Consider the following 15,674-nt stretch of genomic DNA (forward strand, 5'->3'; position numbering starts at 1 on the left):
TCTGTCATTGTTTTGTTGTTTGGCATTCAACCTTGCGATAAGCGCGTGATAATTGCGAATAGTTCAAATTTATTATTAAAATCGGGAATTTCATAGATTTTCGGTAAAAATAACACGATTTTTACCTCAAAATCGACAAATTTCCGTCGCTTTTCACCTCACGATCACCTTGAGAAAAGAACTGTATCTCGCCCCGTCACTCGGGTGACAGGAATAATGAATGAGTTTTTTTCTCGTGACTCCTCACCACCTTCCGACTGTTTAACCGTCAAAATTCACCTTCCAATAGAACAAAAAAATTGGCATTTCAGATCTCACCGTCGCCGTCGAAGTGCCGCCCGTGAAATTCGTCGAAAAAACGCGAAAAATCGGGTAGGATTTTGGACTTTTTGGACCAAATTTTGCCCCAAAAAAATCTCATTTTTTGTGCTCTCCGAGTCTTGCCGTTGCCTAGGTGATATTTGATATTCTGCTCTCGTTTGGTGCCATTTCCTGCTCACTTCTTCCGCCTTATAAGAAGCTTTTTTCCATTTTCTGATAGTTTTTAGATTTTCGCTGCGAGACCAGTAAAAGAGCAATTTTTCAACAAAAAAAAATGATGAAAATCCCATTGGGGTGTCGGTGGTTTTTCGATTTTTCCTAACAAAAGCCGAAAAACTAAAATTTTTCGTTTTTCCGATAAATTTTCAGAACTTATTTTCAATTTTCCCTGAAAAAAGCCAAAAACTGTTTTAAAAAAATCTGAGTTTAGTATTTTTTTTTGTTCCTCCCTTTTCATTCAAAATGACCCCAAAATACCGAAAATTCATATCGAACACGTGGTGTCAGGTGGCCCCATAAAGGTTTGATCTACAAAAAATGCGGGAATTTTTTAGCCGCAAAAAAGTGACGTCAGCACGTTCTTAAGCATGCGAAATCAGTCTAAATTCCCGCATTTTTTGTAGATCAAACCTTTATGGGACAACCTGACACCACAAGAGATTTTTTTTTCGTCAAATTAAACCGTTCAAAAAAAGTGCGAAAAAAATTTTTAAAAAAGTATCGCGCCTTGATATTTGGTAAACATTTGTGCAGAAGCCGAGAAAAAGTTTAATCCAATTTTTTTTCTGTTTGCCAAGCACTTTTGCTTACTCTCCAGGTGTCGCCGGCTTTTTTCTATACCGTAGTAGTTCGTTACACCTTGGATTTTTTCTATTTGAACCTATCTGGGTCTTACCACGTTCTATATTAGTTTTTAATTTTAGGAACTTGCCACGTCGGAATAAGTTTATTCGAAAATCGCTTGTTTCGAAAATTTGTGTATTGTTCGAAAAAAAAGTTTGATGCAAAAAATACGTTGAAAGTCGGGATTTTTTTTTAATTTCAAGCAGCGGCACACGTGGTGCCAGGTTGTCTAATTACAGTTTGATCTACAAAAAATGCGGCATTTTTTGCCTAAAAACGTGACGTCATCACGTTCTTAACCATGCGAAATCAATTGAGAAGTCTGTGTCTCTTCTGCCGCATTTTTTGTGCCGCATTTTAGAACTCTTCTGCCGCATTTTTGTAGATCAGAAAAAAAATATCCGGAAATTCCGGCAATTGCTGGTTTTCAAAATATCCGGCAATTCCGGCAGTTTCGGCAATTGCCGGTTTAATTTCAACAGCAGCTACTGTTTCTTCGTCTTTCCTCGGCAATAATTCTTCCGAATTTGATGCTTTTACGGTCAAAACACTATGTATTTCACATAGATTTCCAAACAAAACCGGCAATTATGACAATTCCGGCAATTACGGCTATTGCCGGTTTTCAAAATATCCGGCAATTTCGGCAATTCCGGCAATTCCAGCAATTGCCGGTTTTCAAATATCCGGCAATTTCGGCAATTGCCGGTTTAATTTCAACAACAGCTACTGTTTCTTCGTCTTTCCTTGGCAATAATTCTTCCGTATTCGCGGTTTTTTTCCGGTGAAGACCCTATGTATTTCACATAGATTTCCACACATAACTGTCTCCTATGTTCTGTATGTCAGCGACATCTAGTGATATTTGTTTCTCACACAGAGCGCCACGGCTTTTGCAGAAGACGAGCCGTCGACGACAGATGTGTGTGTTCGTTTTCTTTTGTCTCTGGACCCTCTCACTTGCTGCGTCTCTCCGGCCCCTCGGTTTTACTGCTTGCTATGCACTCGCGCATTCGTGTGTGTGTTGATTTGTGCATCTGCTCTTTTTCTCTTTTTTTTCGACCTCCATCCTCCGCGTGATATTTCTGCAAAAGTTTGACCTCGAGTAGGCGGAAATAAGAATTTCGATGAAAAATTGGACTTTGTCTTCAATTTTAGAGTGTTATAGTGCAGCTGAAAGAGAGGGGGCTAATGGAAATTTGTTGTTGAAAAGTGAGTAGGATTTTCAAACTTCCCAGACAGGAATTGTTAGGGAAGGAAATTGGTTTTTTTTTGGTTCAAAAAATTTCAAATATTTTGAGCAAGATCGCCGTTTTTTCGCCGGAAACTATTTAGCTCTTTTTTGAATAAAGTTCATTATATTTCCGAAATCATTAAATATTACCCACAATTTTAGGCCAATTCCTGTATATTAGTGGGACTTATTTTGGTAAAATTCACTGAAATTTGCCCAAAACGGCCAACCGATTTTTCCGGCAAATAGACAAATTGCCGGAATTTTTTAATACAGCAATTTGCCAATTTGTCGGAAGTTTGCAATTCCGGCAATTGGCCGATTTGTCGGAATTTTCAAATTCTGGCAATAGGCCGATTTGCCGGGTTTTTTTTAAATTCCGGCAATAGGCCAATTGCCGGAATTAAAAAATTCCGTTAAACCGGCATATTGCCGGAAATAAAAAAATTCCGGCAAATCGGCCTATTGCCGGAATTTAAAAAAATCCGGCAAATCGGCCTATTGCCAGAATTTAAAAATTCCGGCAAATTGGCCAATTGCCGGAATTGAAAAGTTCAGGCAAATTCGTGATTTGCCGAATTTTCCAAAAAACCGGCAATTGCCAAAATTTTCGGCAGAATGTGGTTTTGCACATTTTTTAAAATTTCAGTACTTCATTTTTAATCGGCAAAATGGTACACATCCTAAGAAACGGGAAAAAATTTCAAAAAACGCACAGTTTTATGTGTTTCCGCCTTATTAAAATTCTCTCTGAAAACTTCCGGCATATCGGCAACTTGCCGATTTGCCGAAAAATAAATTTGCCAAACAGCAGCTGCTTCAAGTTAGCGAAATTACAAAGTTTAGCAACAAACAAATTTCTTTTCGAAGTTTTTCCCGTAAAATCCAATCGTTCCAGTTTTAGTAAATTTCAGTAAAATAACCACAAATTATACTCCTTCGCTAATACTGGAAAAAATGTACTAGAGTTGGCCTAAAATTGGCATTTTTAATGTCATAAATGGGCGAGAGTTTCGTTTTCTTCGATTCCAAAATTTCAAGTTTCCTTGATGAGCTCACCGAGCCCCTACCTAACTCATAAACCGCGAGCCAGGTGTGTCCGAAAATCTGTCAGTTGCCACGAGCTGCTCGTCATAGTTTTTGAGGAGTTGTTTCACACACGAGATTTCTTCTTTTCTGCTGTTTCGGACAAGCTTTTTCATCAATTTTTCTGCCGCTTCTTCACACGGAAATTCCATCCGAATCGGAGGGGGCGTGACACGAGACGGTTTGACCGCAAGAAAGTGTGTAATAATTTTTCCTCACACAATTCCATTCCGCGTCCTCTGGTTAGCTTGCTCGTTCCTTCAATCGTCGTCATTCAGTTATGGGCAGTCATTTTTCGAAATGTGCTGGAAGTAGGTTTCTCAGTAAGCTTTTGATAAAATGCCTGCCTGCCTGCAAGGCCTGCGGAACCCTGCAGAAAGCCTTGAAAATCACACATACATCTACTGTCTTCACGTGGTATCAGAGTGCCTCATTTCGGCTTGATCTACGTAGATCTACGAAAAATGCGGGAGAAGAGATGCAGAGTTCTCAACGAATTTCGTATGGTTAAGAACGTGCTGACGTCACATTATTTTTTGGGCAAAAAATTCCCCGCATTTTCTTGTAGATCAAACCGTAATGGGACAGTCTGGCACCACGTGTGTCTTGTGAAGACGCAGGCGGCCTTCCATGCAGGACGACATTTTTGCAAATATGATGCTTATGTAGATCATTTTTTGCAAAATTTAAGCATGTCACTGTATTACCCAAGCTACGAAATTTTGCACTTTATGACGCTAAAATACGGTACGGTACCGGGTCTCGACACGAACATATATGCTTAAACGAAAATGAGTGTGTGCCTTTAAGGTGTACATACTACCGTAGCCCTCATGACTGATCGTGTCGAGACCGCGTACCGTAATTTTAATTCAATATTCCGGGTTCCGTGAAGTTGTAGTGGTTCTGGGCCGAGGGGTGGTTTAGCAGTTTTTTCGTTATTTCTCGCTAATTTTCTGGATTTTTAGACTTCCGATAGTGTCGATCAGCTCTGTTGGTGCCAAATTTTGATTTGATTCTCAAAAAAAAAATCCTAAAATTTCGCTTGAAAATAGGATTTTGTGAGAGAAATTCGTAGTTTCCAACACTGTTGCCGAAAATGACTCATAGTCAGTTATAAAAACAAGCAAACAAACATACAATTTTGCTGTCTTTCCTACGAAATTTCTACATTTTTTTGTGTTAAATGAGAAATTTTAGGGCCGAAAAGTGAAATTTTGCAATGTAGAAAAATGCAAAAATGCATTTTTATACATTTTCCCTCCTATCGCGGCAATATTTGAATACACGTGGAGTCAGAAAGTCCCATTTTGCTTTGATCTACAAAAAATGCGGGAGAAGAGACGCAGAGTTCTTAACTGATTTTGCATGGTTAAGAACGTGCTGACGTCACATTTTTTGGACAAAAATTCCCGTATTTTTTGTAGATCAGACCGTAATGGGACAGCCTGACACCACGTGCCCATAATAATTTCCCCGAAATCCCGCCACCTCCGAACTCACACTTTTTCTTACAGCACCCTCCTTCCTAACCTCACTCGAATAACCATGCTAACCACCAGCACACTACAACTCGCGAACACTTACTTACGCAAAGGTTTCGTCGCTCTTTTTCGATTTTTTTAATGTTGTAAAACTCGCCGAAATTTATTTTTTCTATAAAATCTTGCCCATTTTTGCAGGGCTCGGCGGAACCACAGCGGCGCCGATGAGCACAACAGTGCCGCATGATCGCACGGAAACTGGGTCGCCGGAAAACGAACGAAAGTTTAAGGTGAGCTTTTTTTCTCGAAAATATGGCTACCGTACCTCTTGATCTTTTGATCCTTTGTTCACACCGGCGCTAATAACACTACAGTTGGTCTTGGCATTTTGCCAAGCGGAATGACATCACTTTCGCCGTGTCAGAGTGTCCCATTTCGGCTTGATCTACGTAGATCTACAAAAAATGCGGCAGAGTACTCAACTGATTTCGTATGGTCAAGAACGTGCTGACGTCATCATATATTTTAAGGAAAAAATTCCCGCATTTTTTGTAGATCAAACCGTGATGGGACAACCTGGTATCACCTTTTACAGTGTACGTATAATCTTATTGCATAGCGGCATTTTTTACTTATTTCCGTTTTTTTTTCACTTCTTCTACATTTTTTTCATACAATAATAGAATTTTAAATACCTCCACACACTGAATAAATAAGATGTTTTTTTTTCACTCTGTTCCCTCAGTGCTGCTAAAAACACAAAACGAAAACATGTTGTGTTTTCCATGTTTTTCTCACTTGAATGTTCGCCGGTGTTGGTTTTTGAACTGTTAGGCTCCGCCCCAATGTTCTCTTCCGCTTGATAAGGATGATTGTTCCTGTCCCATGTCGAGGTCCGAATCGCATTAGTTGTCAAGTCAACTGTTGCTAATGGATACCATAATGTTTCGATTTTTGGTCGTGTTGTGTGATGACACTATATAAATCATGCCCGAATTTAACACACACACATACACTCTGTTATCAGCAGCTGTGTGCTACTGATATTATTCGAATGTAGTGGAAAATGTTGCAATTTTTATTTATCACCCCTACTACATACATGCGTGGTCATTTGACACACGGTCACTACTCGCGAATTTTTTGCAGTTAATTTCGAATTCCGGTTGACCGCAACTCGAATTTGTCAAGATGTCTCATTACCGTTTGATCTACAAAAAATGCGGGAATATTTTTCCAGAAAAGTTGTGACGTCAGCACGCTCGTAACCATGCGAAATCAGATGAGACGTCTGCGTCTCAACTCCCGCATTTTTTGTAGATCAAATCACGTGATTCGAGATTGATTAAGCTTATATCTGTTTTGAATCCGAACGCTTGTCAAATAGTGTGAGTCACCGACAGATTAGAGGTTTTCTCGTGTTAATTCTTCATCGAAGTCTGCATAACCTACTGATTTCTGAACAAACATCTGGTTTTTCGAATAAGTTCCGCGTAGCATGCAAATTCGGCAAATCTACTTTTTTGAAATTTGCCGTGCTCGGCAAATTCGGCAAACTTGCCGCAAATCTCTTGAATTGGACATTTCTTCGTCAATTCGACATTTGCCGAGTTTGAAACTATTCGGCAATCGGCACTTTCGGCAATTGCCGAAATATCGAAATTCCGCCACCCTTCAACGATTGTCCGAGAGGAGTTCATCATGAAAAGTACTTAATTTTCAATATTTCACGAATCTACGATACACTCCCACACAAGACCGCTTTTTCCATGAATTCATGAATCAGTAGATTCAAAATCCCTCTAAATCTGTTCTCCGCTTCTCGCACGTAGTGCCAGGCTGTCTCAATACAGTTTGATCTACAAAAAAATGCGGGAATTTTTTACTAGAAAAAATGTGACGTCAGCACGCTATTAACCATACGAAATCAGTTGAGATGTATGCTTCTCTCTTCCCGCATTTTTCGAAGATCAAAGCGAAATTGGACTCTCTGACTCCACGTGTCTTCCTTCTTCTTACGACTTCCGATTCATGCTCGCTTTCGTCACACTCCGCTCGGAAACTATCGAATTCCGACACGATATCTGCGAAAATGATAATAGTGACAATGATCGAACGGTTTTTTTCTACGCCTAGTGCCCACCTACCTACTTGGTCATTGAGACAAACGACGAGAGAGGGAGAGAGAGAAATAATCAAGGCCAAAATTCAGAGGATGAAGAAATATCAAGTCGATTTTTTTTCATTTTTGACACCTTTGAACAATTCTCACTTCTTTTCTGAAACGTTTTTTTCGCTTCGCCCATTTTCAACTCTCAATCACGTGCTGCTGCTCCCCGCTTCTTGTGTGTAATTTTGCTCCGTGAGCTGGCGCGAGGCTTCTCGTTCCAAAACTCCGCCCGCCGCTTGGTGTTTGTTGAAATGTAGCAGGTGCTAATATTGGCAAATGAGTTAATACTCTTACTTGTTTCATGGCACGAATATGACATTCTCGTGTGTGTGTGCGCGTTCTTTTTCACTCTACCCGGAATAGAACACTGTAATATTACGGGAACTGCGCAATATATTTGACGCGCTAAATATCTCGTAGCGAAAACTACAGTAATTCGTTGAATGACAACTGTAGCGCTTGTGTCGATTTACGAGCTTTATTCAGCTTCGAAAAATCTTGTGTCGATTTACGGGCATTGATCAGTTTCAAAAAATCTTGTGTCGATTTACGGGCTTTAATCAGTTTCGAAAAAGCTTGCGTCGATTTACGGGCTTTAATCAGTTTCGAAAAGGCTTGTGTCGATTTACGGGCCTTAATAAGTTTCGAAAAAGCTTGTGTAGATTTACGGGCTTTAGTCAGTTTCGAATAATCTTGTGTAGATTTACGGGATTTAATCAGTTTCGAAAAATCTTGTGTCGATTTACGGGCTTAAATAAGTTTTGAAAAAGCTTGTGTCGGTTTACGGGCTTTAATAAATTTCGTAAAAGCTTGTGTCGATTTACGGGCCCGATTTTCGAAACTAATTGAAGCCCGTAAATCGACACAAGTTTTTTTCGAAACTTATAACAGCTCGTAAATCGACACAATTTTTTTCGAAACTGATTAGAGCCCGTAAATCGATACAAGTTTTTCGAAACTGATTAAAGCCCGTAAATCGACACAAGCTTTTTCAAAGCTGAATAAAGCCCGTAAATCGACACAAGCGCTACAGTAGTCATATAAAGAATTACTGTAGTTTTCGGTACGAGATATTTTGGGCGTCATATACGCATTCTCAGAGTTTTTTTACCCCGTAATTGTTAACTATTTTGGTTCCTTTTTTCGCACCACGTTACCCGCAAAGTCCGTCGTAAAACATGAATCAATATATTGTCGTAGGTAGCCAATTTGACCCTATTCATTGCAGCGTCATTTAATAATGCTCATTTGCACCCACTTTTTCCCGGAAGAATCGTGTTTTCCAGCTTTTAATCTTCGATGTGTTTTTTTTCGTGTTACAACACGAAAAAACATATAAAAATATTTTTTCAAAACTGAGCGATTTTTGAATTTTCAACAAATATTCGACTCAAGATCACTCATGTCATCAGCGTTTTCTCCGGAAAAATCAGCTTTTGCCCGGTTGTCTCTATCTTCATCCCGCTCGAACGATAGATATATAAAATAGCAGTTGTCGTTTTTTTTTTCGCTTCTCTCATTCGTTGATTCACTCTTCTCTCGCCGTTTTTTGTAATCGCGGATGATCCCACCTTGTCATTATGAGATGGGGGGAAAAGTTTCTTCCTGTTCCCAATGAGTTTGGTTTTTTCACGTGGTGTCAGGATGTCCCATAACGGTTTGATCTACAGAAACTGCGGGAAATTTACGTAGACCAAACCGACATGGGACGCGGTTTTTGGCTTTTCCACTTGCCTAGAGGGCTTTTCTTTGATTAATAAGATAAGCGCATTTTCGGAAATTGAATTAGTCGGTTGTTGAGCTTAGAAATGTTTCTATGTTTTTATAGCCACGAAATCTATGAATCATAAGATTTTGAATGGCTTCCTCCTCCTGCTTATTTTTTTTGGATTATCTTTTCTAATCAAAAAAAATGCCTTTTCATTCGTCACATTATTCTCCAATGTTCCTTTTTTATGGCTTTGCTTTCCTGGTTTCTCCGCAGTCGTTCTTTCTTTTTTCTCACCTAAATCTCACCCAAAATGCCTTCTAGAATGCCGCCAGCTCGTACCGTCGGACCACATCAGCCGGTCCAGCCAATGGTGGCACCACCTCCGACTGGGTCAATGATTCCACCACGACGTCAATCCTCCATGTCGTCTACGGTTGCCGCCGCGTCGGCTTCAAGACGGGTGTCGCCGATCTATCCGAAGATGAACAATAATAATAATAACCATCAGCAGAATCAGCATCATCGCAAGTATCGCGTGTCACCGGTGAAAACGACGTGTAGCCGATCAGTGTCACTGGAGAGAAAGGTACTTCTGAGGCTTTTTTTTCGAAAAAAATCAAACAGAAAATTGAAAGTTTTGCAATTTTCTACATTTTCGGCAATTTCATCCATGTCAAAATAATTCACCCAGAGGTTAAACCCAGGGTCCGGCAATTCTACAATATTTCCTATTACATTTTAGTTCGGCAAATCGGCAATTTGTCGGTTTGCCGCTTTGCCGGAAATTTTCAATTCCGGCAATTTGTCGGTTTGCCGCTTTGCCGAAAATTTTAATTTTCGGCAATTTTCGGAATTTTTAATTTTTTGCCGTTTGCCGCCTACCCTTGTATTGCCCCATGTTTTGCCAGAAATTTTCATTTAAAACTAGTGTCAAAAATCACTTGATTCATCTGCATTAATTTTCAAAGAAAAATGTTAGAACAAGATTTTTAGATTTTAGTAAAAATTCGCCGATTTTGTGGCTTTCTTGCCGATTTGCCGGAAAAATGGCGCTTGCCGAAAATTTTCCGCAAATTGTGTTTTAATAAGCAAAATTTCAATGAGCAAAATTGTACGCATGCTATGAATTTTCCTACATCTATTTTGGAACGTACGTATTTTATGAATGTTTCCTAAAAACGGAGAAAAATTTCAAAAGGGAATGTTTTAAGTGTTTCCGTCTTATTAAAAAATCTCTCTAAAAACGAAAATTAATTTTTTGGGCAGACCGGCAAACTGCCGGTATTGAAAATTTCAGGCAAATCAGAATGACCGAATTTGCCGAACGGCAATTTCTGCTCACACCTGGGTTGAACCTCGAAGCGTTTTTATTCAAGATATATACTCCTCAAACATCAATGCATTCTAAAAAAAAAAAATTATCACCAAAAATGTGTTCTCTTCTCTGATTGGCATGATGATAACAATAATACTACAAAAAAAAAAAAATAAATCACACCTAAAAACCATAAACTAAAGTTGGCCGGCGCCGTTGCCGCCGCACACACGTAATTCATCACCGATATCAATATTCGAACCGCCGGTCGTAAACAATCCCGGGAACAGAAAAAGAAAATGATTATAATTATTTGATTTCTGACATTTCTTTTCCCCCGTGTATGCATCAAGATAATACCGCACGTGACAGCCATCGTCCTGTAAAATGATAAGAGGTACGGTAGCCATGGGAAAATTAGATAAATTGAGTATTCGGGAAAATCGAGTTCCGGAAAAAAAAAGCCAATTAATTTGGATTTTTGTAGGTCTACAAAATTGTGCTCACCGGAGGACCATGTGGAGGCAAAACTACAGCTCAGGTAACTTTTTTAGGACTTTTCGAAGAAAAAATGGATCTCATGATTTCGAGGAAAAATGGAAAAATAAAAAAACGAAAATTTTTGATTTATTGATTTATTGAGTTTTTAAAAGGGAAAAACTGAAATTTTTGATTTTTTAAAATTTTCGAGAAAAAAATTTATATCATGTTTTTGAGAGAAAATCAAAAAAAAAAATGAAAAACGAAAATTTTTGATTCAAAAAGATTTTTTTAATAAAAAAAAATTAAAATTTTGATTTTTTTAAATATATTTTTTAAATTGAAAAACGAAAAATTTGTGATTTTTTGAATTTTAAAAAATTGAAAATCGAAATTTTTTGATTTTTTGAATTTTTGAAATTGAAAAACGAAAGAAATATATTTTTTCGTTTTTCCGAAAATGCAAAAAAATGTTTAGAAAAGAAAACCCCCACAAAATATAACTTTTTATCTATTTTAGTTTATTTTGATGAAAAAAATATAACAATTTCTTCTTTAAAACAATAGAAAAAATATCAAAATTTTAGGCTTATTTTTAATAAATCGAAAAATTTTCGACAATTCGGAAATTTCCGTGTTTTTAAAATTTTCGGCAATCCGTTAAATCGGGAGTTGCTGAATTTTGAAATTTTCGGCAATTTCCGTTAATTTTAAAATTATCTTTCATTCTGGAAATTGGAATTTTTTCAATAATTCGACATTTTTGGAAATTGCCGAAAAATTGAATTTCCACCCCCCGATCAGGTGCCGAGAATTTTTTTTTGATTTTTTTCGATTTTCCGGAAAAAAACAAAAAACAAAATTTTTTTTCATAAATTGTTGTCTAAAAATAACAAAAATGATGAAAATTTTTTAAAAATTTTTTAAAAAATTTCAAAATTTTGCATTTTCCGAAAATTCGATTGAAAATTCGATTTCCAGGTCCGTCTCGCCACATTCTTCGAGAATCTCGGCTGGAAAGTGTTCACCGTCCCGGAGACAGCCACAATTCTTCTCGGAGGCCGCGTCAAATTCTCCGAGCTCGACACGGAGCAATCGTACATTTTCCAACGCGACTTGCTCGCCACAATGCACCAAATCGAGAACACCTTCTTCAATCAAGCGTCGGCGATCAAGGATCGCAATGTTCTGATCATTTGTGATCGTGGATGCATGGATCCGTCGGCATACTCATCACCGGAAGACTGGCAACGGATGTTGAAGGATCTGAACTACGAGGAGTTTGATCTCCGATGCTCGCGGTACGATCAGATTGCTCATTTGGTGACAGCGGCCGATGGAGCCGAGAAGTACTATACGCTTGCGAATAATGCCACGAGAAGTGAAGGAGTCAGTCATGCGATGGAGTTGGACAAACGGACAAGATCCGTTTGGATTGGACATCCGTATATGGATATTATCGATAATAAGAACACTTCCACATTTGATGATAAGGTCAACAAGTTGATTCAGGTAAATATATTAATTGTGAAAAAAATTGAACGTTTTTTTTTTGAAAAACGGGAAAAAATCAGATGTGGTAATATTGTCGTGTTCCCGAAAAAAAAAATTTTCCCCCGTTTTGCTGATTTGAGAAAAGGCAGAAAAAAATTCGGCAAATTACCGATTTGCCGGAAATATTAATTTTCGGCGACTTGCCGGTTTGCCAATTTGCCGGAAATTTTCAGTTCCGCCAGTTTGCCGGTTTGCCGAAAATTCTTAATTCCGGCAATTTGCCGGTGTGCCGAAATTTTTCAGTTCCGGCAATGTGCCGGTTTGCCGGAAATTTTCAATTCCGGCAATTTGCCGATTTGACGATTTGCCGGAAATTTTAATTCCAAAAAAGTGGCAAAAACTGAGTCACTTTTTAACCATTTTTTAGCCACTTTTTAAAACAAAAAAAAATATTCCAAAAGTGTCATTTTTGCACCATATGAGTGGTCGAATTTTTTGTGTAATCAGAACTATGTAATAAATTTGTTTCGAACAATAAAAAAATAAATCAAAAAAATTGCAGGTTGTATGTGATCGTACTGGAATCCGCTCAGGAGACCGTCTGGCCAAAGATTCAAAGAAAAGAAAATGGCTGGTGTCAGCTGTCGACTGGAAAAATTTCGGCAAATTCGAGGAATTCGACATTGAGCACTTCTACTTGCTCTCCGACGAGTCGAATATTCAACATCGATTCCGTCGCCGTACTCAGAATAATCGATCTACCTACACACTAACGTCACGGGAATACTTTAAAGAATCGAAAGATTCGATTGAAACACGAATGAATGTGCTCTCTCGGGACTATAACACGTACGCGAATATGCGGGATAAGAGCCGTGCGTCGATCTACAAAAAGCGGCGGTGCTTCATGTATGGGAATATGTACTTTAATATGGACATCTACAGTGATCCTCTCCCGCCACAGGCCAACGGAAATCATTTGATCTTCCTGGAGACGTATACGACGGTTGTCAAGGGAACACCACTGCCCGAAGGATCGATGCCGCCGTTTTTGACTATTGAGAAGGTAGAACTACTACCGAAATTGAAGAAATTGAAGAATTGTGAAAAATAATGAAATTTTAAAATCTTATAGTAATGGCAAAAAAAAATTAAATTTATTTATTTTAGTAAGTATTTACGTTAACGAATAAGTTTCAAAAATTGCAAAATTAGAAATCTGGAGAATGAAGAATTTTTGGAAAAAAGTTTTTTTTTATAATGTAAATTAATTAAGTTTTAACAAAAAAAAATGCATATTTTTTATCCTTTTTTTTTTATTTTTGAAAATTATAGGTGTTTTTAAGAAAACTTTTTTTTTTCAAAACTAGAAAAAAATTATAAAATTGCGAGAAATTGGTGAAAATTATTGAAATTAATTTTTTTTTTACATTCGATAAAAATCATAAACTATTTAGAAAATTCACAAAAACGTTTTTTTTTCTAAAAATATTAAAAAATGACCAAAGTTGGTACTTTTTGGGGGAAAATTTTGAAATCTGGTGAAGCAAAAATTTTCAAACAAATAAAAATTTTGTTTTTTAAAAAATAAGTTTCAAAAAACTTTTAAAAAAACCGCTTTTTGAAGAAATATGATTTTTTTAAATTAATTTTTAAATTTTCTGGTATAAAAGAAACTTGTCGAAAAAAACGTGCGAAAAATGTCGAAATTTTCTTTAAAAAATCGATAAATGACTGGAAATTATTGGAAATTGAATTTTTCTCAAAAAAAAAAATTTTTTTTAATAGGAAAAATTGTCATCGAACATTGTTTCGATTAAAAAAAACATAATAAAAAATTGGAAATTCGGGAAAAAATTTTTTAAATCAAAATTTGTTTATGAAAGAAAAATTTCCTCTAAAAATAAGAAAACTAGGCCAAAAAAAATTTTTTTTTTGAAATATAGAGTTTATTCGATTTTTTAAATTAAAAAAAAATCGAGAAACAATATAAATTTATCACACTTCTGAAATTTTTTATTTTAAATTAATGTTTATCGCATTTTTAAATATTTAAAAAAAATTAAATTTAAAAAAACGTAATTTTTGAGTGAAGAAAATTGCAAAAAAAAACTAAAATCGATGAAAAATCTAAAAACGAAAGTTTTAGATTGTTTTAATTGTAAAAAAAATTGCTCGGAAAGTTTTTCAATTTTTTTTTCTCTGAAAAATCGAAAAACCGACACTTTTGATCGCTAAAAAATTTTAAAAAATTATTATTCATTTCAAAAAAAAAAAGATCAAATTTTATTTTTCCAGGAAATCACCGGTGACAGTCAATACTCGATGTACTCGCTCTCGAAATACACGAAAGTTGCCAACAAGAATGAGTTCGCCGGAGCCGACAAATATAAGGATGATTGAGAGCATTTTTCCCCTCGTTTTTCCCCCCGAAAAATCAGTATTTTTCTATTTTTCCTCGATTTTCTGATGATTTTTGTAGAAAACTCTTAAATTTTTTGCTGATTTTCTCGATTTTTTTTCTAAATTTTCCTCCAAAAAATCCCTCACGGTGCTTTAATCTTTGTTTTACTTTTTTTCAGTTTTTTTATTTTATTTTTTTCCACAAAACTCCCCCCATCCCGATCCCGCCGCCGATAATATCACAAAAATCTATGTGTTCACTTTTCCAATTCGTCATTCACTTTTTTTATAGTTTTTAAAATCATTTTTCTGTCTTTGTTATCTGTTTTTTTTTACTTTTTCTTGCATTTTTCCACCCTAAAAATTGTGTTCCCCCGTTTAAATTAGCGTATCCTCCCAGATTTTTCATCTAATGAACTTAAACGACTTGTCCCCCCATAAAAAACAATTTTTCGCGTTTTTTTTGTAATTCAGGTGAACGTTTTTGTCAATTTTTGAATACTTTTAAAATTGTATTTTTAAATCAATATTTACCGGAAATTTTGAAAAAAAAAATTGAAAATTAACCAAAAAATCAATCTAAAAATGAGGAAACGTAAAAAAAAATTTTAATTTAAAAAAAAAACAAATATTTTCAGAAAAATCAAAAAACATTAATTTTTTCTTAAAAATATTTTTCGGTATTTTCCGAAAAGTCGATTTTTTTTTGTTGAAATAACGGGAAAAAATCGAAAAAGTTCGATTTTCCGCAAAATTTAAAAAAATTCAGAAAATTAACCATAAAAACTGATTTCAAAAAAAAAGAAAAATGACCTAAAAATTTGTGCAATTGCCCGAAAAATCGAAAATTTTAGGAAAAAATATTTAAAAATATGCTCATTTTTCCAAATTTATCGGCCTTTTTTGCATTCTAAAATTATTAAAATTTCTCTATTTTTCGCCCAAACTGGTTTAAAATTAACCGAATTATTATCCAGACGCAAAATTTTGCGATTTTTGCTCCAAAAAATGGTCTCGACACGACAATTTTTTGTTAAATGTGGTGCGAAAAAGTGCGCGCCTTTAAATTTTTCAAACTTTTGTTTCTGCGGAAATTTATTGATTTTTCATAGGTTTTCTCACGATTTGTTCAA

General features: G+C 36.2%; 1 protein-coding gene across 7 annotated transcripts; it reads left to right on the top strand.

Annotated features, from left to right (window-relative positions):
- Positions 1-305: 305 nt before the first annotated feature.
- On the top strand, positions 306-15,115 carry unc-132 (NadR/Ttd14 AAA domain-containing protein; the record flags this gene model as incomplete). 7 transcript variants are annotated; one of them, NM_071628.5, is made up of 7 exons in its annotated part: positions 306-372; positions 5,002-5,081; positions 5,167-5,258; positions 10,652-10,705; positions 11,626-12,156; positions 12,701-13,204; positions 14,437-15,115. In NM_071628.5, 6 exons carry the CDS (start codon positions 5,033-5,035, stop codon positions 14,539-14,541), a joined length of 1,335 nt encoding a protein of 444 aa, NP_504029.1. The 7 variants fall into 7 exon arrangements, 5 of the variants coding, with proteins under 5 accessions (NP_504029.1, NP_741519.1, NP_504030.2 ...); NR_138515.1 differs by having other exon boundaries at positions 321-372; positions 14,437-14,968; NR_138516.1 differs by lacking the exon at positions 5,002-5,081 and having other exon boundaries at positions 321-372; positions 14,437-14,968.
- Positions 15,116-15,674: the final 559 nt, after the last annotated feature.

This window comes from Caenorhabditis elegans, chromosome V (genome assembly GCF_000002985.6).
Source record: "Caenorhabditis elegans chromosome V".
NCBI lineage: Eukaryota > Metazoa > Nematoda > Chromadorea > Rhabditida > Rhabditidae > Caenorhabditis > Caenorhabditis elegans.